This window comes from Stegodyphus dumicola, chromosome 8, assembly GCF_044657685.1.
Source record: "Stegodyphus dumicola isolate Sdum_Otavi_A_Nest chromosome 8, ASM4465768v1".
NCBI lineage: Eukaryota > Metazoa > Arthropoda > Arachnida > Araneae > Eresidae > Stegodyphus > Stegodyphus dumicola.
Window position 1 is genome coordinate 91058075 of NC_140775.1, and position 27050 is coordinate 91085124.

Here is a 27050-nt window from a genome sequence, read left to right on the forward strand (position 1 = left end):
CTAAAACACGAATATTCCCGTTTGACACCACACAGGGTGGAGAGCCAGGGTAAAGTTAAATTCATGTTTGAATACTTGAATGAATGTGAATTAAGCAGTAACTAAGGGAAAATAAATCGTTTAAAAACAAAAATTTATTCAGTGTCAAGAAAGTGTAAATTATAATGTATTTAGAAAGATACTGATACTTATTCCTTCCAGATGCTGGAAGGAAAAGAACAAGATTGATTGCTGAAGTCCAGGAAAAGTTGCTGTAAGAAGAGGGATTTAAATAAGTATCTACAGAAATTTAGTATACCTTTTGTGACATAAGATTTTTTATGTAAACGAGGCTCTTAAAATTTAGTTCAGAATTGTGGAAACTTTACAACAGGTCGTTTGTAGTACCTGCTTCCAAGTTTTCCAAATTCTGGCAGCGGCATATGTAGGGTTTATATTTATTTTAACTAACAGTTATTTTAAGTTTAAACTATCTTTCCTGTCAAGCCTTACTTTCCCCTGGAACTGCCAATGCCAGAGTATGTAAATTTTTTAGTAGAACGCGCAAGGATTCAAATTATCAGCGGAAGTATTCTGAGTTAAATAGAAAGGAAACGAGTTCGAAGGTGTGCTTTCTTGCTTCACGAGTGTGGAGGTGGCTAGTTAGAAATTGAAGAACCACGCGTTTCGGCCTGTGTGCTTGCCTCGGAGAATTGTTAATCTTTCAACGGGATATTCAGAGTTTGCTGAATTATCAGAGGTATTGTAGAACGCGGTGAGGTCAGTTACGTTTAGAGAACTTCGTAGTTAGTCTCTTGTTATTATTCATTTTTAGTTTCTTATTTTTATTTTACCGCCGGGTCGGCGTAGTTTGTGAGCGTCAAGAGCACGCAATTGTAATTTCTTAAGTTGAATAAAAAGGGACTTAAACCCTTGAATAAAAAGGGACTTAAACCCTTGAATAAAAAGGGACTTAAACCCTTCGCAAGACTCTGTCTAATTTCCAGTTTCAGCAGTCACCACTTTGTTGCGTGCAGGTTGGAGGCGCGCAACGTTACATGGAAATCAAAAGTAGTGCCATACCACCCTTAAAATGAATCCAAATTCAAATAGTTTACGGCGAAGGTTACAATATATTTAAACAGTACGGGAAGCATTTAGAAAAAGATTTCGTCAAGAATATTTGGGAGCATTATGTACAAAACATAGGCATAAAAAGTTCATCTCTCTAAAAGAAGGAGACGCAGTTCTCATTGGAGACGACGATAAAAGGACACAATTTCGGTCACTTTGTCGAATAGTTAAAGTACTACCAGGAGTTGATGGTATTGTTTGTCGTGCTATTGTAAGGACTCAAAGTGGAGAACTGATCCGAACTGTCCAAAAATTATATCCTTTAGAATTTTCTGCACTAGGAACCACACCAGAAATAATACAAAATTAAGTAAAAAAAATAAAAGAGAAAAGGAGAAACAAGAAACTGCTGGCAAAGCATTAAATGAGCACTAACCTGATCGAGCTAAAACAAAAGCAGAGAACCCTGTGGCAACTAGCAACGGCAGAGTAATTAAAGCCCCCATAAAACTCCCTTTGAATAAGTTTTTTACATTTCTTGGGATTTCAGTACTTTGTATGTGGATAATATACTACTGGTAGTATTGAAATATTTGCATCTGATGTTCAATACATAGTAATTACACATTGTAATAATGCTATGTAACCTTGCACTTAGAATACTTTTAAACTTTGTAATATTAGCAACTATATTTATAAGTAAACTTTCTATATTTTAATTAATTTAGGTGGCAGTGTGTGAAAAATTGTATCTTTCAAATAGTTGCAATCGTAAGTTATTATTTTGTTTATATTTTATTTTTATCTTTGAATAATTCGTGCTGAATTTCAGTTTTGACGTATTTGTAACTGTGGGAATTTTTAGTAGTTAGGTTCTGGCAACAATAAAATATTGCTAAGTTTATATGAAATATTGTTTCAACCACAAGACGCAACAGCAGCAAAGAAACACAACGTCAGAGAAAAATAGATTTTCACACACTTTTTAGAACACAGAAGCGGACAAAAGTAGATATGCATACACAGTTTGAGACCACGTCAGCCAAAAAGAAAGGGGGTGGGGAGGTATCCATACGGTAGCAGTATGCAGTAAGCTAGAACTAGCAGTAAGCGAGAACGCACAGTGAAGTTTCAGATAAATGTACTAAATATTCGGAGTAAATCACGAAACGTTACGAAACAATCCCTTAGGCCTACATAAATAGCGAAATCTTAAAAGCCACAATGATTCCTAGCAGTTACAGCTGGAAATAAAATTTACATGATTTAATCAAGAAAAATCAGCTTAAAGACTTCCACTTAAAATTTCAACAATCATACAGAAAATAAAATAAAATAAAATAAATAAATAAATAAATAAATAAATAAAAAATTCTGGCAATAAATCACGAATACACCACTAAGCTTTATAAACGGTACTAATTTTTACAGAGCAAGCAATCATCCCTGCGAAGGGGATAAAATTTTTAAATCTAAGTACTCAAATTTGTATATAAAAATAAATGAATAAGTAAAAAATGGAATTACCCCAAATTCGCACTCAATCATAATTTCGAGGAGCAAAAATTCTCCCTTTTCCTCTCCTCCTACAAATACTAAAGATCAAAGAATTACGGTCTCTACCAAAAAAGAAGCCCTTCTCTTAAGATGATGGGGGGAGATCGAAATGTAAACAATCTCCGGCATCGTCGATACGAACGTTAAGCAAAAAAGGAACTATACGCACTCAGAAAGTTAAAAAATTATATTATGATCATTAATGATAAGCAGTAAAAGCTAATGTAAATTAAGAATAAGAAAGGGAAACATTCTATCTTTGACCATAGGGTTTCAGGTTACAACCAAAAATAACGCTTTTAAATTCTTGGAAGGAATAAAAACATAAACGAAAGATTATCTTCTTCTACAACTAATGAAGAGCAATAATGCTCGTCAGCGTTGTTAAAATAATTAAATAAATAAATACAAAACTCTGAACTTTCCGAATAAGAACGTTAAGAAAAAACAAATTGAGTAACAATTCCAAAACAATTCCGCAGCTATCCTCACGCCGCTATCATTTCAGACATCAGTTGATTCAAACTAGGGACGAGAAGGAATGGCAAACAGAAAAAAAGGCAATCCGGTTCCAATGTAAATATTTCATTTCATTTTGTACGAAACTATTTGAGAGCCAAATAAAAAAAAGAGCTTCGGAAAAATTTAATGCTCAGATTATATATATAAAAAAAAAAATCATCGGCATGAACCAGATAAAGAAGGTGAAAAAGAAGTGAGAGGAAACCTAATTATTACTATTTCCTAATGTGCGCCAAATTGAAGAATTCCAAGTGTTCTGTCATCTAATAATGTGCCGTTGTACATATGTTGCGCTCTGAGTGATGCGTTGAAAATGCTTTGTTTCAGAAACCAAGTACTCCTAAACATTTGTTTCTCATCGGAGACGGAAACGAAGCTAAAAGAACCTTCTGATGAGGGGTGCTGCACTTCGAAATTTGAACAGTTAAACGCGCCGGTATCGCCACGAGATGGTGTGTGTGTGTGTGTGATTATAGCAAAGCCTCGAGGGCTATCTGCCTAAGGGGAGGGATGCCTTCGTGGAGGACTTTCTAAGGGAAACTGGCTCGTATATACGTTACACATGAGGAAAACCACGAAAACACCCATGCAGCTAGCCCGTTCACGGAATTCGAACCTCGGACCGAACTACCAGTGTTCAGCGACTTTACCGCTCGGCCGCACCATGAGAGAGAAAAGAGGGGATATACGAATTAGATTACAATCTATTCTACTGAAGAACTAAACTTACGTTAAGGTAGGAAAGCAAAAATATGGAATGTAATATAAGTATCAAGCTTACTTGCAGTTTTTAGTTGTTAGAGTTATAATTAAAGATTACATTACAAAGAGAATGGAAAGGGGAAAAACCGAAAGAATTCAGATTCTGACCTGTCAACAGAGGGGTTTTGTTAAAGGTTTTTTAATGTTCTGTTTGAGCTTTAATATGTTTTTGACTCATTTTTATTAACTAGTTTTTATTATTATTCTATTCTTCCATATCACAGAAAATGATAATTATACAAGCTTAACGGACGTTGAGGAACGCTTTTTTTTTTTTTTTTTTTTTTTTGTTGACAACTATTTTTATTTTAAATTTTCCCTCAAGTTCATTATATTAGTGTTCAGTTACCTTAATAAGATCACTGAACAACTTTTTTTTGGTCTTTTTAACTTTATTTATAAAACAACTCCTTCTTCGCATTTACCAAAAAAAAAAAAAAAAAAAAAAAAAAAAAAAAAAAATCAACAGCAAAATCACAAAGTTTTTGGCAGCAGAATATTTTTAGATTTCCTTATAGAGTGTTAAGTGTTGCAATACATTTTTCATATCTGCTATATTATAGCTTTATAAGTAATATATGGCGATAATATTCAGTAGTAACATTCCTTTATTGGAAAAGTGATACGGACACAAAAGCGAGATGAAGCATATTTCCTTTATTGGAAAAGTGATGATTGAAACTGCTAGCATCTTCGAATGCTAGAAAGAGGAGAAACGTAAAGAGCCTTTTCAGCTGATTTGAATGCTGTAGAAGCAATCAGAAGAAAGGATGTTTTACTTTTTTCTGATTGCTTCTACACCTTCTACAGATTGCTTCTACAGTGGTTTCAGGGATTAATTTTTGTCACCAAATTTGGCGAGATATTATCAAAAGGTCAAAATCAAGTCAACCTTGGCTACTATTTGGCAACATTGTCATACTGTAATTGAATAACTCTAATTGATCCCTATATGTAACTTGAAACGTATCCCGCTATTATATGTAACTTTAACCATGTAAGCTTTCCAGTAATTTTGAGAAATGGAAGATGCTAGAAATTTTTGGGTAGACGGGGAAAACTGTATAAGACCGGAGAGAGCATAAGTTCTCAGTTTTTACTTTAGAGTACTGCGAGATCTTCGTGAGAGCTTCGTCTTTTAGAAGCGCTTTACGTTGCGTTATATTTAACGTTATTAGTAGTTTGAAGCGATAACTATTAAGTTTGCTCTGAAAAGTTGTTATACTGGGAAGAGCTGTAGGGGTACTTTTGTGAAAAGTTCCAGAGCTGTGTTTCTTTTGGGTAAATAAATGTTATCAAGCTATTATTGGCTCTGGGTGCAATCAATCCATTATGAGCCCGTACGCACCAACAATAACATATACATTGCTTCTTTTATGTACATATATTTCACTCACAGCATTTGTACGTAGGATGTTGCCAAAGTTCTAGAAATTTTGATATAATTCTTTGCTTTGTGAATTTTCGTCAATATTACGAAGTTTTGCAACGTAGTTCCAATTTAATTGAATACACTAATCCCAACGAAAAATTATTTTTTTTTTAAATCACCCTCAAATAACTTTTTCGGTGTCTCCTCACTCTCTCCTTATGGCGTGGGTAAGCTCTCAAAAGCCTTATAACAGTTTTTTTTATTCCCCGAATGTGCAAACAGTTGTCGGGACAGAATACTCCTTAAAGAGACTGAACAACATCATAAGTTTTCAGCTTCTTCCTACGAAAAGAAAATAATGGCTCTTCATCTTCCTCGACTGCAAAAATTGGCGGTGCGAAAATCCGCTTGCATCAGTCAAACAACTAAATCGGACTAAACAGTATTGCACACGATAAATGCATACACATGCCAAGACTTGTCTCTGGCCCATAGCATTGCTTATGAGTTCTAGGAATTAAACTAGAGTTGAACTACTGGAACTTTGGAGACATCCCACTTATTTTAGTATTAAAGAGTGTTATAATAACAACAACAGGATTTTGTAAAAGAAAGAATTAAGCATTTTTTATCGAAAAAGTTCGTTTGGTTTGCGTCTAAGAATCTGGAACGATTATTGACGTATACTGATGTATCACTGAATGTTAGCAAAAACTGGTAGCATCATAGATGCATAGCGGAGAAGACAAACTTACAGATGAGACCGAAGACAAGAAGACATTACTGGACATTCTTGAGATACATATTCTTGATATCATATCATTATGAGTGCGATATATGCACCCCACAGCTTTGTGTATCTTAGCACATCTTTAGACAATGGATGAAGCGGAGGGACAATCTATCCGTGTTAATCGCAGCAACGCGAAGTAAGAAATGGAAAAGTAAGTGCGCCTTCAGGAAAAGCATAGCAGAGTCAGATGGTGTCTTGATGTACGAGTGGATACTAGCTGTCCGCATCGAAGGTTAAATGAGTAAGCATAAAACATATTAATTTTGAATAGGCGCGATCCATTAAACTTATTACAAACAATTTATACTTTTAGAATAGAAGGGAGGTAAACAAGTTAAAATGAAGAAAAACGGGGCTATTGTTAATTTAATTTGTAAGTTTATTTTTATATTTTATATCTTACACACGCACATACACCCAAGACACACATATACTAATAAATGCGATAACCATTACCGTCAATCTGATGGGGGGGATAGAGGAACCAGTTACCGAAGGAGCTTGCAATTATGTCAAATGGAAGTATGGAAGTTCCGGCCTAAGAAGAATAAAAATTTCCTTTTCTGCCTTAAAGAAATTCACCGATGCAACAGAGAAGCGTCCAGTTTCAGAGATTCACAGTGTGATCTGCGACAATCTATCATTTTCCATTATAAACCACCTGGAAGTTTTTTCGAATTCTTTGTTCTTACAAGAACGCCGCCTTTGTGTGTTATTTGCTTACACGTTTTACTGATCGAAATTACGATAATTTATAACAGTCTCATGTATGATGTCAAATCTGTTTGTAATTTGAGCTTCCAAAAAACGGGCAGAACTTTTGCACTCATCTAATATTTTACTTGTGAAGGTTATTTAAAAAAAAATTGTAACCTAAGAAGGACAAAAGAGAATGGCTAAGTTATCTGAATACGGCAAAGCCACGTGGGCTATCTGTTTAACAGGAGAGATGCCTTCGTGGAGGACTTTTTGAGGTAAACTGTCTCGTATTAACGTTACACATGCGAAAACCTAGATTGGGCTCAGAGCCCACCAGTGGCCGAGCGGTAAAGTCGCTGAACACTGGTAGTTCGGTTCGAAGTTCGAATCCCGAGAACGGGATGGGTCCATGGGAGTTTTCTTGGTTTTCTCCATGTGTAACGTGTATACGAGCCAGTTTCCCTTCGTGGAGAAAGTCCTCCACGAAGGCATCCCTTCCCTTAGGCAGATAGCCCTCGAGGCTTTGCCATAATCACGCACAAACACTAGATTGGGCTCAAACCAAGTCCGCTAGCGTTGGTTTGAGCCCAATCTAAGTTGAATTACCACTATTCAGACGTCGACAAGAGGAAATATACTACCCGTTAATTGAAGCTGAGTAGCGTCCATGTTGTTTTGCTGAATGTTATCCAATATCGGTAATTTGTAAAAAGTAGAATATTTTTCGTTTGAATAAAGATGGTAATTATAAATATAATTAATTTATTATTGAGATAGCTATTTATACGGCATTATTATAGTAAGCATATTTTATCGTTTTTATGGCATGTTTTGAATGCGGTGGTTAGATAAAACGATTTAATTTCAGATAATGTTAGAGCTGGTTATACCCAAGCTTTCTATTTAAACTTTTTAGATCTTGAATATGCCTATATAGGCAAAACTTGCATAATTCAGAGGCTGGTCATTTGAAAAATCTTACCGCACATGGGTTACTAGTGATGACATGTGCTTTGTGCATGGAAAATTACAATTTCGAAACTTACCGTAATTTTACCTCATTAATCAGAGTGAAACTGATATTCAGAAATTTTATAATTATTGATAACAGCCTCATGCTATCTTTTGCTATTTTGGTTATAAATATTCTCTGAAGTCTAATTTTGTCTTTTTCGCCACGTGTATGAACCTAAAGCGACCCCCCCACACACACACAATTCCTCTAAGACAGAAAATGCTGAAACAAGTCAACTTCAGTAAATGGTTATCCCACATACATTAATTATTGAGTATCACCAACCTTCAACTATATTTCAGAGATGATGTAAAAGAATCTGAATTACAGGTATTTTCCTACGGGATATTGCGAAACTTTAGAATGCATCTGAATGAGTGCATTAATTCACTAACTCAATATTCAAACGGTTTATAAATCTAAGAAAGTCAGGTGAAATGTGCAATAAAAGTTTATTATTAGGACGGCACGACGCAAGAGATTATTTTATAATCAGGCACGTCATATGCGGAGTTTACTAATTACAATAATGAGGCAAATATTCATTAAAATTATTAGTAAAGCGTATTATAAATGACATGAATATTTAACACTATAAATCGCATTAATTCTGAATATTAACAAATAAAATGAAACGGTAAAATATTATGAAGGGCATAAATGCTTTTAAATCTAAACTTTAACTAAGCAATGTGCAGTTTTGAGCCTAAAAATAAATTAAACGATCTTATACCGCATAGAAGAGCAACACTTACCTAGGCGAATGGATGATACACGCTCTAGTATATTATAACGTAATAAAATATAGGGCTCGAAAAATGGAGAGATTAAGTTACAGAAATTTATAACATCAAAATGTATTTTGGATTATATATTGTAATTAGCAAGTCATCTTTTTCGAATGTGAACTTACTTTTGCCCAGGGTCGGCACTAGACGTTTTTGCCACTGGGTGCCTGCTTAAATTTAAAAAAAAATGCTGCCCCTAAATTCAGTCGCTCGACTCTGACACCGACTCTGTCACATGCTTTCCATAGATTGCTTAGCGGTTTTGAGTTTTAAAAAAAAACTGATTCTGTCCTTAATTGATCGGCCCACCAGTGGCCGAGCGTTAAAATTGCTGAGCTCTGGTAGTTCGGTCCGGGTTTCGAATCCTGGCGAACGGGCTAGCTGCATGCATGTTTTCGCAGTTTTCTTTTTGTGTAATGTGCATACGAACGATTTTCCCTTAGGAGGAAAGTCCTCCAAGAAGGCATCCCTTACCTTAAAAGCAAATAACCCTCAAGTGCTTTGCCATAATCAAACTAATTCTTAATTGATCGAAATTCTTAAAAATCTAAAGTGTCTCTGTAGGATAATAAAGGTTCGCTTACAAGATGATTTTGGGTCCGATTCTTAACTATGTCTCTCTGTTCAGACCTACGATTGAGATTCCACAATATAAAGAATTCAGATTCTTCGATTACCATCCTACAAATTTTACTGAACACTCTCTAGATTTTTAAAGATTTACAAACCCTTCGTGAACTTAAAAAAATCAACATATGTTTGAAGGAGGAAAAAAAAGTAATGCGTATTTCTTATTTTCCACAGTTTTTTTTTTTTTAAAGAAAAGATGAAGGTTTAAATTATAAAAAGTTTGGAATTATTAAGCACAAATATGAATGCAATAATGGTTTAAACTATAAACACAGATTTCACGTGCTCCTAAAAATGCTAATATTAAAATTTGAACATCTAGTCTGTTATCTACTGAGATTTGTTGTATCATCAGAAATAGTAATTAAGAAGCCAAGAAATTTGCAACGTTACATTAGTGCAACTTTCAGGGTTACCACGTATTGGAATACTCATTTTAACTGATTCTTTTTGCGGTTAGGTTAGGTTATTTAATTACGGCAAAGCCTCGAGGGCTATCTGCCTAAGGGCAGGGATGCCTTCGTGGAGGACTTTCTAAGGGAAACTGGCTCGTATACACGTTACACATGGGGAAAACCACGAAAACACCCATGCAGCCAGCCCGTTCGCGGGATTTGAACCTCGGACCGAACTACCAGTGTTCAGCGACTTTACCGCTCGGCCGCTGGTGGGCTGATTCTATTTGAGAGTGATGTGAAAGGAGTAGATATGGATTGCAACAGAATATTTAAGTAAATGTAATTGCCAGCTTGGCAAAATGGGAGCAACTTAAAGACTGTAAAAATATTTAATGTCCTGGTATTTGATCTTTGGGAATTGGGCTACTGAAGGTGATGTCTGGCTATTGAGCGAATGAAGTATTGCTGCTACATTTTTAATTATGTTATCGCCTTTATTTTCAATGTCAAGTGTGCGATGCCTACTGTAGGACAGATCTATTCAACCTCAAGAATAAATAAATTATTCTCTTACCACAGTCTCTTTATTTGGAGTCAAATAAATTCAATCATCATTACATGGAGACCTGATTTGTAGAAATGATTAACTGTAAGATAATGATTTAAACTATAAACACAGCTTTCACATGCTCCTAAAAATGCTAATATTGAAATTTGAACCTCTAGTCTGTTATCTGCTGAGATCTGCAACTTTTTCCGTACAGGAGAAAAAATGATACGTGTCTTTTTTTTTTACCGGTAAAACAGTAAAAAAGGCAGAAAAATTATTCAAAAGGCATTGGCTTTGCCTAGAGTTTGTATGAGTATGCAGCTATACATTTTATCCTCGTTTCTAAACTATTAAAAAATGCTTAAGGTATAGTGATACAAATGACTAATACTTTTATATTCTAGTTTTTTATCATTTCAAAAAACCCGCACATAAAAATTTCCTTTTGGACTGGAGACAGGACTCGCGATACTTGAATGCTTTTAGATTTAAGAGTGAAGAAGTCAGTCAAAAAATATAATGTTTCAAGAATTGTTTTCAACATATGTTCAAAGTTTGCTTCTGAAGCACTGTTTTTATGACGAAGAATACAAGGGCAGTAAGCCTTACTGCCCTTGTATTCAAGGGCCTAATAGTACACATACAGTGTTTAGCAATTGTAACAGTGTTTAGCAATTCAGCCAACGGCTGAACGGTAAAATTGCTAAACACTGTTAATTTGGTTCGGAGTTCGAATCTTGGCGAACGGTCTGACTGCATGGGCTTTTTTCCTCTTGTAAAGCGTATAGAGCCAATTCCAAGAAGGCATTCCCCTTAGGCACAGAGCCCTCGAGTGCTTTGCCATAATTAAATGCACCAAACCAAAGCCTCAGCGTGAAGAAATTTCTAAGAGAAAATGGTTTTTAATTGCATTATTCATGAAGAAAACATCGTGCAGTTAGCCTCTTCAATCACCAAAAATATGATAGAGTGCAAAAGATAAAAACTCCGCAACTTTAGACATCGAACACAATTGGTCAAATCAGTGGCTGAATATCTAAAGTGTTCAAATGCTAGCTCGCTTTTAAGATGTCTAGAAACTAGACTTCGCGAATTTCATTTCTCTTGCATAGAAATTGATGAGCTAATTTCTCTCACTCAACTCTGTTTGAAACAAACACATTTTGTTTCCAAAATAAATATTACAAGCAAACTGAGGGATTAGCCATGGGAAGCCCCCTCAGTCCCATCCTGGCTGATATCTACATGCATTATTATGAATCAAAATTGTTTGAAACTTTAAACTTCCCGGCATGGTTCCGCTACGTAGACGATACTTTTACCCTGTTTGAAGGTAATAAAGATGATTTAAATAGAGTTCTTTCAACAATGAATTCTATTGATCCTGCTATTCAGTTCACTTTTGAACTTGAGACTTGCAATTCTCTTCCGTTTCTCGACATTCTGGTCACACGTAACACATCCAACTTCAGTACTACAGTTTACCGTAAACCTTCATCGGTTTGCCTTCCACCACACTTTAAATCATGTCATCCGACTAAACAAAAGTTAGCTTCATTTTATTTTTATGTTTTCCGTGCTCTTCAAGTTTGCTCCTCCAAACTAGCCCTTGATGAAGAACTAAATTATTTAAAAGCAATAGCTATTGACAGGGGCTTTTCACCCAACATTATTAATCAAGCAGTTAAAAAATTCTCATCTCAACACACTAAAAGCCACACTCTTATTTTATAAGATTATAAAAATTCTGTTGTCATTCCCTTCTTTCCATCAATTAGCTATAAAGTTGCACATAATTTGCAGAAATTTAACTTTCGGGTTGTTTACTCTCCCATCAATAAAATTCCAACTTCGATACTCAAGGATCCCATTCCGGATATGAATTCCTGGGGTATTTATAGGATTCCTTGCCAGTGCGGTTTAATTTACATTGGCCAAACTAAGAGAGCCTTAAAATTTCGCGTCAAAGAACATGAGGCATATGTTAGAAAAAAGGAAACACAGAAGTCTTCTGTTGCTCAACATTGTTGGTCCGAAAATCACACTTTCAATTTTTCTGCTGCCAAAATTATTCAAAAAACATCTTTCATTGGAGAACTGGATTTTCTAGAGGCATTTCACATTCATAAAAATCTTTCTGTTCTAGTTAACGATCCTAATTCCAATCCAAATTTGCCTTCGGCTTTTAGAGAAATTATGTTTTAGTTCTGGTTTCGCCAACAGATGGCGCCACTTGCTTATTCTTGTCCAGGCTTTCTTATCTTATCTAAACATTATTTCCTATCTTGTTCATTTGCGGTTTTGCAGCTGAAGATGATGGTTCGGTAAAACCATCGAAACTAGTCCTGTGAAAATTTTGTAAATTAACGCTGATTTTTGTTGTTTGACTTCTGAATTGGTATTTATTTGGCGTGTTATTGTGTCTTAATTATTAGCTCGCTTTGGTTTCCATTTCCACTCGAGATGGCTATATGGAATTTCATGTTTTTCTTATGTGCAAATCAAATACGAACCAGTTCCTTTTAGAAAACTCTTTCCGAAGCCATGGCCATCAGGCCTTTATCATAACTAAAAGAGTTCAGTCTATGAGTGCTCCCGTAAGTGTTCATCATTTAGAATATATTAGTTAATTAAGAAAATAAAAATTTGTCTTGCTAATTAATCTGCTGATACTCCGATACTATCTTTGTCAACAATTTACGCTATCCTACACCCTATAGTCCTTTAATATCCTGTATAGTGCTTTAATAGCTTTGTATTTTTGTTTAAATTAAACAAAAAATAACATTTATTTCTCCACTCAGTTTTGCTGTCACGTCGCGTCAACAAAGGCTTATACAGCAAAAAAATCGTTTATTCTCATGCATAATCCTCTGCATTTTATTAAAAAGTCTGTAATCTGAAATCTGCTCGTAAAACAGGATCCAGTGTCTTCAGAAACATAGGATAAAACTCTAAAGCTTTTGTGCTCAGAAAAGATGTCATCACACAGTAGGATAGTGTGTTATTTTGGCATTAAATGTCATATTAACTTTACTTAGAAAGGTTTTTCTTTACCTATGTAATATATGTATGATATTAAAAAAGGTCACGATATGGGCACTTTTTTAGTATTGCAGTATAAGTCCGATAACCCAGTATATTTAGGATTTTAGTAATGCCAAATTATCAAATAAGCGGAATTATTGGAATAAAATTGCATTATGTCCCCAAATTAGACTAACACTGTATAACGCCTTTTTTCGAATAATTGTTTTATAGAATTTTCAGGGGAAGACTTTTAGCTGTTTTTAAGAAGTGATTAGTTATTGGATTGTAGATATTTTCACCTTCTTCGATAGAATTTTATAGTCATGGCATTTGGTCATAATTTTCATCAAGCTTTTATAACATAGTGTTGTTTACTTGTTAATAAGCAAAAGCAGCCATGAAAACTGAACTTTACTGCTTTAGAACTGAGCTCGAAAACCCTTGACTTTGCAATTTAATCAATTTTTCGCAAAGGAATTCCTATATTTACATTTAAAGTTTTTGAATAAACTATTGATCCACAGGTTAGATTAATGTCGCCCAATGTCTTGTGAATCGTAAAATTCAAATAGTTATGTTTTATTCCCTTTTCAATATTTTTATCAAATTTTAAAAACATTCTAAATAAATAAAAACAGCAAATTTTTATATGCAGAATTCTGAACGAAAGACTCTATAAAAATGACAGAAGAACGCGAAGTAATTACAAACCTTTACAAACATTTCTGAATGAAATGCTAGTATCGCAATCTTATGTAGAAACATGCGGGAAAGAAGTCACATATTCTTGGATGTGTTGAAACACTGGATGCTTTACACTGGATTATCAGTCTTTCATCGGATTTTGTAAAAAGTGTATTTACCAGATAATTTTTAACTTTTCTCGAAAGTACTTTAAATATGTTTGCATAAAAAGTTTTTGCAGATAACGAACATCAGCAAATATGCATCAGAAAAGTAAAATGCTTACTTCTCTAGTCTTGAATATTTCTACTGAAAAAAAAAAAAAACTATTCTACTGAAAAAAACTTACTTGTTCTTTAGAAGGGAACTCTGGAAGCGTATATTCTTCTACACATATTTTACATTTCTCCAACAATGTCTAAATGTAAAAAAATACATATGAATAAAATTTGTATAAAATGAAGAATCTATAGTCTATTTATTACAAAAACAGCTATTAATTTTTAATTAAATGATATATTAAACAATAAATCTAAAACATAATTTACAAGAAACATGTACGAGACAATGGTTTTCAAATCATAAACCCTGCACACCTACTGTAATTTGTAGAGAGAGTATGTAAATTTTGGAAGCAGAATAGATAAAAAATCAGCAACACCTTCGCCGGGGATCGAACTTCGGACCTCTGGAATATGCGCCCAGCGTGCAGACCACCACACCACGAAGGCATGGTAGAAAGGCGGGAGAAGTACTTTACATACTCCCCCCTTTCTTAAACTTTTCAGAATTACAATTTTTAACAATTTCTTATGTTGCTGAGCAACGGTTACATGATACAAATATGGCGTTGCCACTCCAATAATAAATATAGGTATTTTTTAAATAATAAAATATTACAGCGCTCAGTGTGCAGACCACCACACCACGAAGGCATGCTAGGAAGGCGGGAGAAATACCTTATAAATTGACTTAATTAGCTCAAAATTATTAAAGCTGTTATCATTTCATTTGCTATATTCATTGTTTAAAAGTTCAAACAAGAGACAATTAAACAGGAATAAAGAATATGAAATATGCTATATGGCAGTGACATCATGGAAGATTTCGAGTTTGCAGAGTTCTCTTCAAATTATTTTGTATGAAGAGTAAGGAGAGTTTTGAAAGAACAGCTACTTATGCCAAGAAATAAACATCAAATATTTGCGAATTAGGCAGTTAAGTAGCTAAAATGGAGCAGCAATGGCAGTTAATTCCGGTTTATATACTCACTGACTGAACTGCATGTTGTTTTTGTGGTATCTTCAAATACAATATGAACAAGAATCTATTCCCTTAAAAATTCCTCCGCGAAAGCATCCTCCCGGGCAAATTATTCTTATTTTATTTATAATTATCAGTTAACTAACTAATCATTACATAAGCGTTACATAACGGGCAGTTTACTTTATAGTATATTAACAAAAATTAATATATCTCTTTTCCTCCTCAATTAATTTAAAACAAAAATATTTAAAAAATCTTGCAAATTTTAATTCAATTAAAACATATGACTTAATGCAATTTATACATGTTAGTGTAACTTAACTTTATAGTTTGTTTTAAATAAATTTCATAACTTTATTATTCTTATCGGGATTACTTTTGGTCAACTTGATATACTTATGATAAACGCATGATATACGCATTCAGAGATATCAAATCAAAATCCTTGATAAATTTATCTACTATCCGCTAGTGCAAAAAGTGATATTATTTTTAAATCAATGATAATACGAAAACCTCTAATCGTATAGCGTTTTGGGAATCAAATAATTGAACGAAAATACTGTTAATTTGTTCAATTGGCTTTTAATCCTGTTGAGAACATGCAGAGCTACATAGGAAGCAATCGATCACTCCCCGTCATCCACTTAAAATCTTTGTTCATTTAATCAAGTATGAGAAGACATCATAGGGACCTAGGGAAAAGGAGGATTTTCGTGGAGGAGTTTCTAAAGGAAACTTGCTCATTTTCACGTTACATGGGAAAAACTTCGAAACGCACATTCAGCAATCTCATCCACCGGTATTTGGCCGAATTACCGATCTTCAGCGACCTTATCCATTCGAAAAAAGGCTATTCCATCGTTCTTATCCATTTGAAATATGCTAGATACTGGTTACAAGTAAGGTTAAAACTTTTAGAAGTGCTGGAACAAAGGTTGAGGCATATTTCATCTTTATTTTCCAAAGAAGAGTCTGTCAAAGAGAGTATACAAAGAGAGCTCTTGAAGAAGCTATGGCTGTTGATTCGCTGGTCCTTATTTTTATAATTTTAAATAGCAATTAAAAAAAGTTCTTTTTTTTTTTAAATCAAAATTTGCTATTAACAGTTTTTTTATAAACTTTCAGACATATTTTTCTAATAAGGATTTTAGGAAAGATTCTTACCTCGTTTTTTAGTCTCTTTTCGCATTTCGATTTTGCATATAATCTTGGGGGTTTCTAAAAGAAAATAAATAGATAAGATACAGATAATTATCAAAGCTAACTGACTAGAAAGACCATAACTAAACACTGATTACGTATTTTTATTTAATGCTTTTTAAAAAATTCATTGAATATAGTAGTAGCATTGTTAAGTTCGGACTGAAATAACTCTGATTAATTGATCAAGTTAATTCTTGAAAATTAATGCAAGTGATACACATAAGAACAATATGTAATTATAGTCTAGAACCGGGGTCTCCAACCTTTTTTTCTCTAAGAACACATTCTAGAATATCTGTTGGATGGCGGACACCATCTGCTTTTTCAAGGTGAATTTATAGTTGGATAGAGTTAATAATAAATGTATATAAAAAGAGAGATCGGTCGCATTTCGCCTTGTGCTGATATCTGTGTTGGACGCAATTTCTATTTCATTAAAAATAAGAAAACTTTCACATCGAATTTTATTGAAAACTAAAACATTTTTATTGTGATCGCACAGCGGCTGGCACACCCTAAACGATCGGCGGGCGCCATGATGTCCGCGGGCATAGGTTTGGGAACCCCTGGCCTAGAATATTGCTGTTTAAAAATTATGGTATGGCTCGATTACAGAACTCATGATAAGAAGGAAATTATTTTCTTCCTATACAAAGGAATCTGAGATTTTATTATGATTCATTTTATATATTATATATTTCAGTTTCATTTTTAATTATTTTATTTATTATTTTTTAGGTAAAAGTAATGAGTCTAGCATTCTTTCAGTGTCTTAATGCCTTTTAAAAATAAATTACAATTCACTACTAAAGGAACTCTTCTGATTTAAATGGACTGATTAAACTGAAACGTGTTGCACTCGTTTGGAGCAAAAAGCAATGATGCCGCCACCGACAATAATTCAGAAAAAAAAAAAAAAAGTAATTTAAGGAATTGAAATGTGTGTAGCAATAACATTGGAATGCTTTATTAATTAACTAATTATTTTTGCTTTTAATTTTAAGTACTTATAAAATTTAGCTTTATGGGATAGCAATAAAAAAATTTTCTTTATCTTTTCTCAACAAAATTTCTTTAAATATTTGCTCCAATTACAATTGTCTTATTAGATGGGAAGTATAACATTATCTTGCTGCTAAAAACTAGGCGGAAAATGCAAGACGATTTAGAAAGTATCTTTAGTCAGCGTTCTTGATAATATACTGGACTTGAGCGTTCTTGATAATATACTGGATAATATACTACTTGAGATTATGAAGTTCAAATCTTCCAATTCATTTTGAAAAAAGAATCTGAATTAATAAAGTTTCCAGAATTTAAAATATTTGAATCGAAATATGAGTAGAACTAAACTGTAGCATAATAAGTAAAGTACATTTCAAGGTTTTTTTTTAAATATTATTCACAAATAAAATAATTTTCATATTAAAAAAGTTTCCTCACCTGAGCACCCACAAGAACAAAACAAAAAATCAAAACTATAGCCGAAAAAATATGAACTTTTATCATGATAAAAGGATTTGATAAGCAGTGTTTGCAGAACGAAATATTGAAACTTTAAAGAACTCTGCAGCTCGCTGTATTTCTCTTTTTCTCTCTATATACGTATATATATGCCTGACTATTAGCGCCGCAAACAAAAAAACCCGTAAAGAATAGATATCCGCAGGTTCACTTGCGCGAACAATAATTTAGATTTCTGACCTCTCACTGTAATTGAAGGTTCACGACGGGTCACGTGACGAGCATTTTGTAGTTCCGGTCCGTTAAGCTGCCTGATCTATATGATTTTTTATTTTTATTCCTGACAAGTATAACTAGATGAGCTTTGGGTCAACATTCCCTTCTGATTTAAGAAACAGGTTTAGCCCTTGAAAATGGTTTCAAAATCGAAAGATTAATAAAAAAAACTCTTAAAAAATATGGATTTAGACAGCTGTAATCTATTTCAGATAGAGAGCATACTTTGAAAACGAGAATAAGATGTTTGATAACAAATTTTAAATGCCACAATTTTATGGATAAAAATAGTTTAAATAAAATCAAGTCTAGCAGCAATGAACCGCAAAATTTCATGATATAGATAAAAAAGAATATATATTAAGGTTTTTGTATTTATTTAGGTATTTTTAGTAGAATTTGTAATTAAAATTGTTTTATATTCCCGTGCAATGCAGCACGAGACTTATTTGAAGAGAAAGTTACGCTGGAAATACTGAAGTACAGGAGCTCGCTCATTTAACATTTTAATAAATAGATATCTCGTAATTGTACTCTTTTGCTATCAAGAAAAATCGAGAAAATACCAGAATGTTCTCGTGCTGATTATAAAGCTTATAAAAGCGGAAGGAAAACATCTCAATTCAGTTGCTTACAAAGCTATTTAGAAAACTGTTGTTGTTTACTGTATCGAATTCGCGGCGAGATCGGATTAGCTTTCTCTACCTTTCTCTGTGTTTTCAATTAAGTTCTATTCAACGTTTTAATAGTTTAAAATCTAACTGCTGTGAGATATTGCGATACTGCACTAATATCTCTGAGGAAATTTCAGCATTTTTTTTTTTATTTGTTGTGATAAGAATAAATTGTATTCACTTTTCATTGGAGCTGCACATTGAGCTTATTAGGAACCCGTACGCATCATGCTGTAATACCATTCTCTAATTTTAACAATACAATGTATTTCGTTTTTCGAATGTTTTATCCCTTAATGGCGGAATTCTTTTCTAAACTTATATTAAATACATATGTTTTGCACAGGCACTACACTATAATTCAATAAACTCAGGAACAATGGACTGTATTATATCTCACTTTAATTCTCATTAATTTACATCGTTCATGGCCACTCGAAGCCACGAATTCTCTCACCCGCTCTTAGCTCACAATCTCATGTCACAAACTCCAAGAGCTCAAGACGCATGCGCCGACGCTAGTAATGAAATGCGCGCGCAGGCGCAACATACCGCCCGCCTTGACATGATGTAATCATTCAAAATTAAATCTTACAATAAAAAATTACAGAGTGACAATACGAAATACAGGTAAATAATTGTAAACATCAAATAATAAAATCAACAAAATCAAACTACTATAATAGGAAAATACAATAATTAATTACAAACATACTTTTTGTTTAATTTGGCATAGGTAAAAGACTATTAATTGATCTTTTAAAAAATACCTCTTTTCGTTTTCACTGAAACTACTCTAACCTTATTGTCTTTACCTAAGAATATTTCTACGATTCTGCCAAGAGGCCAGTTACATACAGGAACATTATCAGTCTTTAAAATTACCATAGTTCCAACCTTGACATTGTCTTTTTCAAAGAACCATTTAGTTCTTCCTTGCATTGCACTCAAATAGTTATTTCTCCAATACTTCCAAATTGTTTGTACTATTTTAGTCAATTTTTGCCAGCTCTTTAATCTATTATCGTTAATGTTTAAAATATTAGGTTCTGCAATAGCCGTGATAGGTCTGCCTATCAGGAAATGGCCTGGTGTTAAGATATCAAAATCTTCTGGTTCAGATGATAAAGGATGCAAGGGCCTAGAATTCAAAATGCCTTCAATTTGAGCAATTACTGTAAGAAACTCCTCATAGGTTAGTTTCAAATTGCCTACTACACGTTTCAAATGAAACTTAACAGATTTGACACCTGCCTCCCAAAGACTTCCGTGATTAGGATCTCTAGGGGGAATGAACGACCAATCAATACTCTCACTCGATAAATAATTACCTAATTCATCATCTGGTTTGCTGACTAGCCTATTCAATTTCTTTAATTCTGCGTTACTACCAACAAAATTGGTTGCGTTATCTGAAAATATGCGTGCACACTTGCCTCTCCTGCTGAAAAAACGCTTTAAGGTTATCAGGTTCAGTGTTTCTCCTTACTTGCTTCGGGAACATTACATGACCTGACTCGGAACAGGGAGCTTACTAAAGCTATGTTCAATAAATGTGGGAAGTAGACAAAACACACAGGAAGGGTATACGAAACCCTTTATTTTTCTCTCTTTACAATGATTTCCGGACTTCGGAATACAGAGACCAACCACTTGTGGTCTGAACGTAAGAATATAAAAATATTAACTAAATTCTAACTAAACTAACTTTGGATTAATAAACAAGGGTCTACTTGAAGATTGACCGTATATTAACAGAAAGGCCGTATGTAGTCCAGAGAACTGTTAACACTACGATACGTTTAAAATTATCAAGAGGATTAAACCTCTGGCCTTGAAGGCAACCAGCAACCGAGTAAAACTGCTAAGGCAAGCGGCCTGCTACTACTAACTCCTTCCTCTCTCTCTTGCTTGGCAAAAAGCCACAACTTAAGTACTTGGCGTTCGCAAGACAAATTTGCATAAATAAGTTAAAGCTTTTAATTCTGGCAGGAAGTAGAAAATAAGAAGTGATAGTAAAGATTTAAAATAAAATAAACGTTAGTAAAACTTAAGATCCTTACATACTTCCCGCCAGAGTTAATTAGTTTGAAACTGAGGTCTAAAACGACCTTGTTGAAACTTTTAGCTCTAGAATCTAACGCGAGGCCAATCTTTTACAAACATTTCTCACTAGAAACTAGAAATTTAAAAAAAAAAAAATTTGTTTTTACATTATCAGCTCCATGGACAATTACTTTTCATCTGTACTGCATCTAAACAGGAGTTTCTAGTTGAAATCTGGTTCCTTCCAGAGATCTCGAAGGAAAACTAGTTTAATGAAATGTTACACAATGAAATGGCAAGTAACATGAATATTTATGTTTCTCTTAACATTCTTATTTCATTCATGACTTTATTTAATTCTCTCCCCGTGCTCTCTGACATGTGTTGTAAAAGAAAACACCAAACACGAATGTGTTTATGTACAAGTGTTCAACACTACCGCTTGCAATCAAAACACTAACGTGTTAAAATTCAACATAACAAGACCTCATAACACACCTTATATTCATCTCTAAACCCTGAGGTACTATTCTGAAAGTGGCTAACTCTGAAGTGTAGCGTCAGAGAGCCTAACTACATTCATTCAACCTTTAACACATATTCACAATAATTTTCTCTTTTTACAGTCACACGAATAAGTTAAAAATTTTTGGCATTACTTTCACTTTTAACATATCACAGTATTTCTTAACGCTTAAAATAACAGTTCACATTGTATATAAGAACATATTAAGATGCCGTTAATTTTACGCATTTTAAAACATACATTAGTAGTACATTGTTAACTTCTATTCTTTTCCAAGCAAGTGCCAATTCTTCTACATTGAAATACTACATTTCAAAAGTCTTTCAGACTAAAACTTCTTTCTTGCCAGAATCTTTTAAATAAAATTTTATACAATAACTTTTACAATATTCAAGTATTTACACATTCCTATTATACATCAACTTTAGTTTTACTCGCGAGTAATTGAAAAACATAATACCAAAATAGGTAACAACTCATTTCTCGCCTTTTTGACGATAAAGGTAGACCTCACGTGAGGTAAAACGTCTTGAATTCTGCCACTTACAGTAAGAATGAAAGATTAACTTAAGGTTGCAAAGTAACATAAAATTTTACTTATCTTTGTGATATTCGGACATTCTTTTTTCTGCCCAGTCCTGGAAGGTAGCAAAGATTAGCGTTTGGTTTATCTTCCTTCTTGTGCGGGCTCGCCCTTCAGTTCCTTCCTCTATGAGCTTTCTTTTCCTTCCAGTTCGGTCAAACTTGAAGACCTTCTTTTTCGCCTCTGCCTGTGGTCTTGGCCGTTTGATGGCAGCTGGTCTTGGCGGAACCGGGACACTTCTCTCTCGTTCCCGTTTGGATCTTGTTGCTGGCCGTTCAAATTTTCTTTGTATCTTTGCCTTCGCCGCTGGTGTTCCCTCCGCAATTCGTCGACATTTGCTGCGTAGAGTCCTGTCCGATGGGTAGATCTTCCGTTTGGGAGCCGGGTTATAGTTGCTGTTATTTCTCCTGGCTCTCTTTGCATTCGTGTTACTTCTCCCTTCTTCATTCTGGGGGTGGTCGTGCGCTCTCTTTTCTGGTCGGTGGAACGGCTTCTTTTTCTTGTTACCTTCAATTTTCCAACGGGGAAACTTTCTTTTCAATTGCTCCTGCCTCCCAATGGCTTGCCCTTGTGCTTGTCGTTGTTCCACCTCTGGAGCTTGTGCCTGCAGTGCCTGCCGTGCCGGATCCTGCAAAAGATCTTTAAATATTTGCATTTTATTACGGTCATAGTATGGTTTTATCTGGTCAATGTTTGCGGAGCATGTTTCACCATTCCTGGCTTTTAACACAACTACAGCCTGAGTTATTTTTTCTATGACATATGGTCCTTCATATCGTGGAAAAAATTTGGCGGTTTTATCTTCTGGTGCTGAAGAAAGTGAATGCTTAATTTTTAATACTTCATCTCCTACTTTATAAGTTACTCCCCGTCGTTTCAAATCGTAATAAAGTTTTTGTTTTCTCTGTGCTACTTCAGTGTTCTTTTTTGCTTCTTTAATTAATTTTTCTATATCACCCATTTTAAATTCTGGGGCTCTTTGTTGTACATAAAATAATTTATCTAACGGTGTTATAATCTTTCTGCCTAAAAATAACTCAGCAGGAGTTTTGCCCGTTGTATCATGTTTTGCGGTCCTAAGGGCGAAAGCTAATTCATTGACATAGTTATCCCAGCTTTTATGAAAATGTTTAACATAACTACGGATAATTTTCACTATATTTCTATTGACCCGTTCCGCTATATTTGATTGCGGCCGATACGGGACCATTTTTAAATGACGTATGCCCAGTTTTTGGCACATGTCTTCAAATATATTACTTACAAATTGAGGACCATTATCCGATATAACTTTTAGGGGCGCCCCGTATTTTAAAATATATTTATTTAAAATAGAATCAGTAACTAATTTCGCGGAGGCTCGTTTTAAGGGAACAATTTCGGTCCATTTACTAAAATGATCAACCATAACAAGGAGATAGCGACTTTTATTTAACTGACTTTTTGGGAAAGGGCCCAATAAATCGATGCCAATTATTTCATTTGGAAATTCGGATTTATTACTATTTAGAAACCCGGCCGGGCGGAAAATAATATAATTAACTGCTTGACATGTTGGGCAGGACTGGATATACGCCCTTGTTAACTTTTGCAGTTCAGGAAAGTAGACTGCCTCGCGTACGCGTTGGATAGTTTTTCGAATACCAGCATGAGAAGCTAATGAGCTGTCGTGTAACTCCTGCAGGATATTTAATCTAAGACTAGCTGGGATAACAGGTCGAAATTCGTTGTTGGAATTTGTAGTTTTTGTATAAAATAATAGACCATCTATTAGTTCGTAATGAGCCGCCCTATTTCTTATCGCCACAATATCTTGGTGGCTAAAATTTTCAGGATCCTTTAAATACTCATAAATGCTTCCAAACTCAGGATCCTTACCCAGTTCGGTGATTACAGTTTCTCGGGAATTTATTGTACATGCTGTGAGCATTGCCACCTTTACGGTATTACCTTCTTCTTCTATTTTAATTCTGGATAGGGCATCTGCTACTATATTTTCCTTTCCGGGGGTATGCTTGATTACCAGATTATATTCTTGTAGCTTGAGTGCCCATCTTATTAACCTTGGGGATAAGTTTTTCCCTGAATACAATCTAGTTACCGCCGCATGATCAGAGTACACTGTTATTGGCGCCTTTCCAAAATAGACTCGGAACTTTTGCACTGCTAACAGAACTGCAAGTGCCTCTCTCTCGGTCGCGGAATAGGTTCTTTGTGTTTGATTTAAAGTTCGGCTAAAAAATGCCACGGGCTGCTTATTTTGCGAAAGTACCGCTCCTACCGCATAATCCGAAGCATCCGCTGAAATTTCTAAATTTTCATCCTTTTCAGGAAATTTCAAAACCGGGTCTTGCGTTAATGCTTGCTTTAATTTTTCGAAAGCACTATTGGCTACGGCCGTCCACGAGATTCTTGCCTTTTTCCTTTTTAATTTTAACAATGGTTCAGCAATAGCTGCAAAATCTTTTATAAAAGACCTATAATATGAACAAAGTCCTAGAAAAGAAGAGAGCTTCTTCGCTGTATTTGGCGGCGGATACTTTTCCACAGCCATTATTTTTGATTCGTCTGTCTCAATTCCTTTCTGAGATATTTTGTAACCTAAGTATTTTAATTCAGGGGCTGCAAATTTGCACTTTTCGACATTAACTTTTAGACCGGCCTCATTTAATAATGAAAACACCTGTCTTAAATCCTGTACATGTTGGTCCAGATTATCACTACTAATAATGATATCGTCTAAATAGATAAATGTGGTCTTTCCAAGAACAGGCCTTAGCACAATGTCCATACATTGCTGAAATGTTGCCGGTTCCCCTGAAAGGCCAAACGACATACGCAGGAATGCATAAGTGCCAGACTTGGTTATAAAAGCAGTCTTAGGCACGTCTTCCGGTCTAACCCCTATTTGAAAATAACTAGTCGTTAAGTCTAAAGTCGTCATGTATTTGGTAGACGTTATGTTCCTTAGAATTTCTTCAATAATAGGTAACGGATACACCGGATATTTAGTCATGGAGTTTAATTTACGATAGTCGATCGCAAAACGCCACCTTTTTGGATGTGTTACTGGATAGTCATTGTTTTTCTTACATAAAACCACCGGGCTAGCATAACTACTTGAGATGAGCGTTATGATCTTTTTACGTAACATATCTCTAATGTGCCACTCTATAATTTTTCCTTTATTCTTATCATACCGGTATGGTTTGTGGCGAACTGGCACTGAATCTCCGGGGTCGATACTATGGTTAGTAACTTGAGTAAATCCTGGAATATCACTAAATAACGAAGCAAATTCACTTACCACTTGTCGGATTTTTTGTTGCTCTTCCTTAGGCAGGTGGTCAAGGTTTAACATTGGTGGTTCTGTTTTCTCGTCTCGAACTGGTTTCATCGTCAGCTTAAGGGACGCTTCGTTAAAATCCAGTGTTGCTTCTGCCTCTGAAAGAAAATCTATTCCTAAGATGATATGTGCTTGCAGATTCTTTACTATAAAAAACATAATTTTTACTTGTTCGTCCTTGATACGAACATATATAGCGGTAATTTACCTATGTACTTACATCTTTCTCCCTGCGCAGCTAACACTGTCGTATTATCCGAATTATATATGCAGTATTTCCGAAAATAGTTCCTAAAAAAATCTTCTGCCACACAGGAACACTGCGCGCCTGTATCCAGGAGTGCGGTGGCTGGGATGTTATTCACCAACACTTCAATCTTTGGAAGAGTCAAATTTTTCACCATTACTGTATTTAACTTGAAGGAAGAGGGGTTTTCTTGGCCTTCGGATTTCCGCACCCTCCCGTCAGCAGAAATCCGTTTTAGTTTAAATCTTGTTTTTTTCCTTTCCATGCTTTCCTTCTTTCTCCACTGGCCTTCAGACTTTTTTCCTGGATTGCTATTGAACTGTCGACGTTCGCCGGCTGTTTTTGGATACTCGGGTTTCCTTGCCCACTGATTCGCTTTGCTTCCGTATCTGTGTGCTTGACTTTGCTGCGGTCTTGGCGCACCAAATTGGTTTCGTTGCTCATATTGGCGTCTTCTTTCAATGTCCGCCGTTCTTCTACCTTCAAACTGGATTGCTAGCTCAAATAACTTTTCCAGTGTAGTCGGATTCCTTAATTCAATAAAGTCTTGTACTTGGGGAAGTAACCTCGGCAAAACCACTTGAATTATCTTAGGATCCGGACGGTTTCCATACAAGAGTTTGAAGACGTGAATTTTTCTTAAAATAAAGCTTGAGAGATTTTTAATTCGTTTCTGGTATATGCTAAAAATTTCCGTTTCTAATTTTGCACGATCCCTTACGACAGGGAAGGCTTTTACTAGAGCAGTCTTGAAATTTTCGTAAGTATAGGTGGGACTTCCCGCTTGATCCAAGAGACTTCTGCCTATACATTTGAACACATTAAGCGCTTGGCCCCTCAAAGCACTGGTAGCTAAGGTGACATTCTGGAACTCGTGCACGGGATACATCATGAAGCGGTCCTTCAATTTTTCCAAAAATCTGTTTACCGGTGAGTTTCCACTAAATGTTGCTTCTGGTTTCATCGCTGCGCGCATGGTCTGGACGATGTAACCAAATCCTTCCAGGGCGGCAGCTGGCATTTCTGGATTCTGAGCGGCTTCTGCAGGCAGCACAGGTTCTTCTTGAAACTCGGCCATGGTTATTCTTCTTCGTCGTGCGCCACTATGAGGTTCAGTGTTTCTCCTTACTTGCTTCGGGAACATTACATGACCTGACTCGGAACAGGGAGCTTACTAAAGCTATGTTCAATAAATGTGGGTAGTAGACAAAACACACAGGAAGGGTATACGAAACCCTTTTTTTTCTCTCTTTACAATGATTTCCGGACTTCGGAATACAGAGACCAACCACTTGTGGCCTGAACGTAAGAATATAAATATATTAACTAATTTCTAACTAAACTAACTTTGGATTAATAAACAAGGGTCTACTTGAAGATTGACCGTATATTAACAGAAAGGCCGTATGTAGTACAGAGAACTGTTAACACTACGATACGTTTAAAATTATCAAGAGGATTAAACCTCTGGCCTTGAAGGCAACCAGCAACCGAGTAAAACTGCTAAGGCAAGCGGCCTGCTTCTACTAACTCCTTCCTCTCTCTCTTGCTTGGCAAAAAGCC

At 35.0% G+C, this 27050-nt stretch overlaps 1 protein-coding gene across 2 annotated transcripts in view; it reads right to left on the reverse strand.

Moving 5' to 3' along the window:
* LOC118194072 (uncharacterized) overlaps positions 1-18002 on the reverse strand; it is a 79969-nt gene extending 61967 nt beyond the window's left edge. Inside the window, exons 1-3 of one of the 2 annotated variants that reach the window (XM_085822120.1) lie at positions 17769-18002; positions 16287-16340; positions 14203-14271 (exon numbers count right to left, since the gene is read on the reverse strand). In XM_085822120.1, the coding sequence (XP_085678246.1) occupies positions 14203-14271; positions 16287-16340; positions 17769-17834 (189 nt within the window). In that variant the 5' untranslated portion in view covers positions 17835-18002. The remainder of the gene's footprint in view (positions 1-14202; positions 14272-16286; positions 16341-17768) is intronic. The other variant, XM_085822119.1, reaches the window with a different exon arrangement.
* Positions 18003-27050: the final 9048 nt, after the last annotated feature.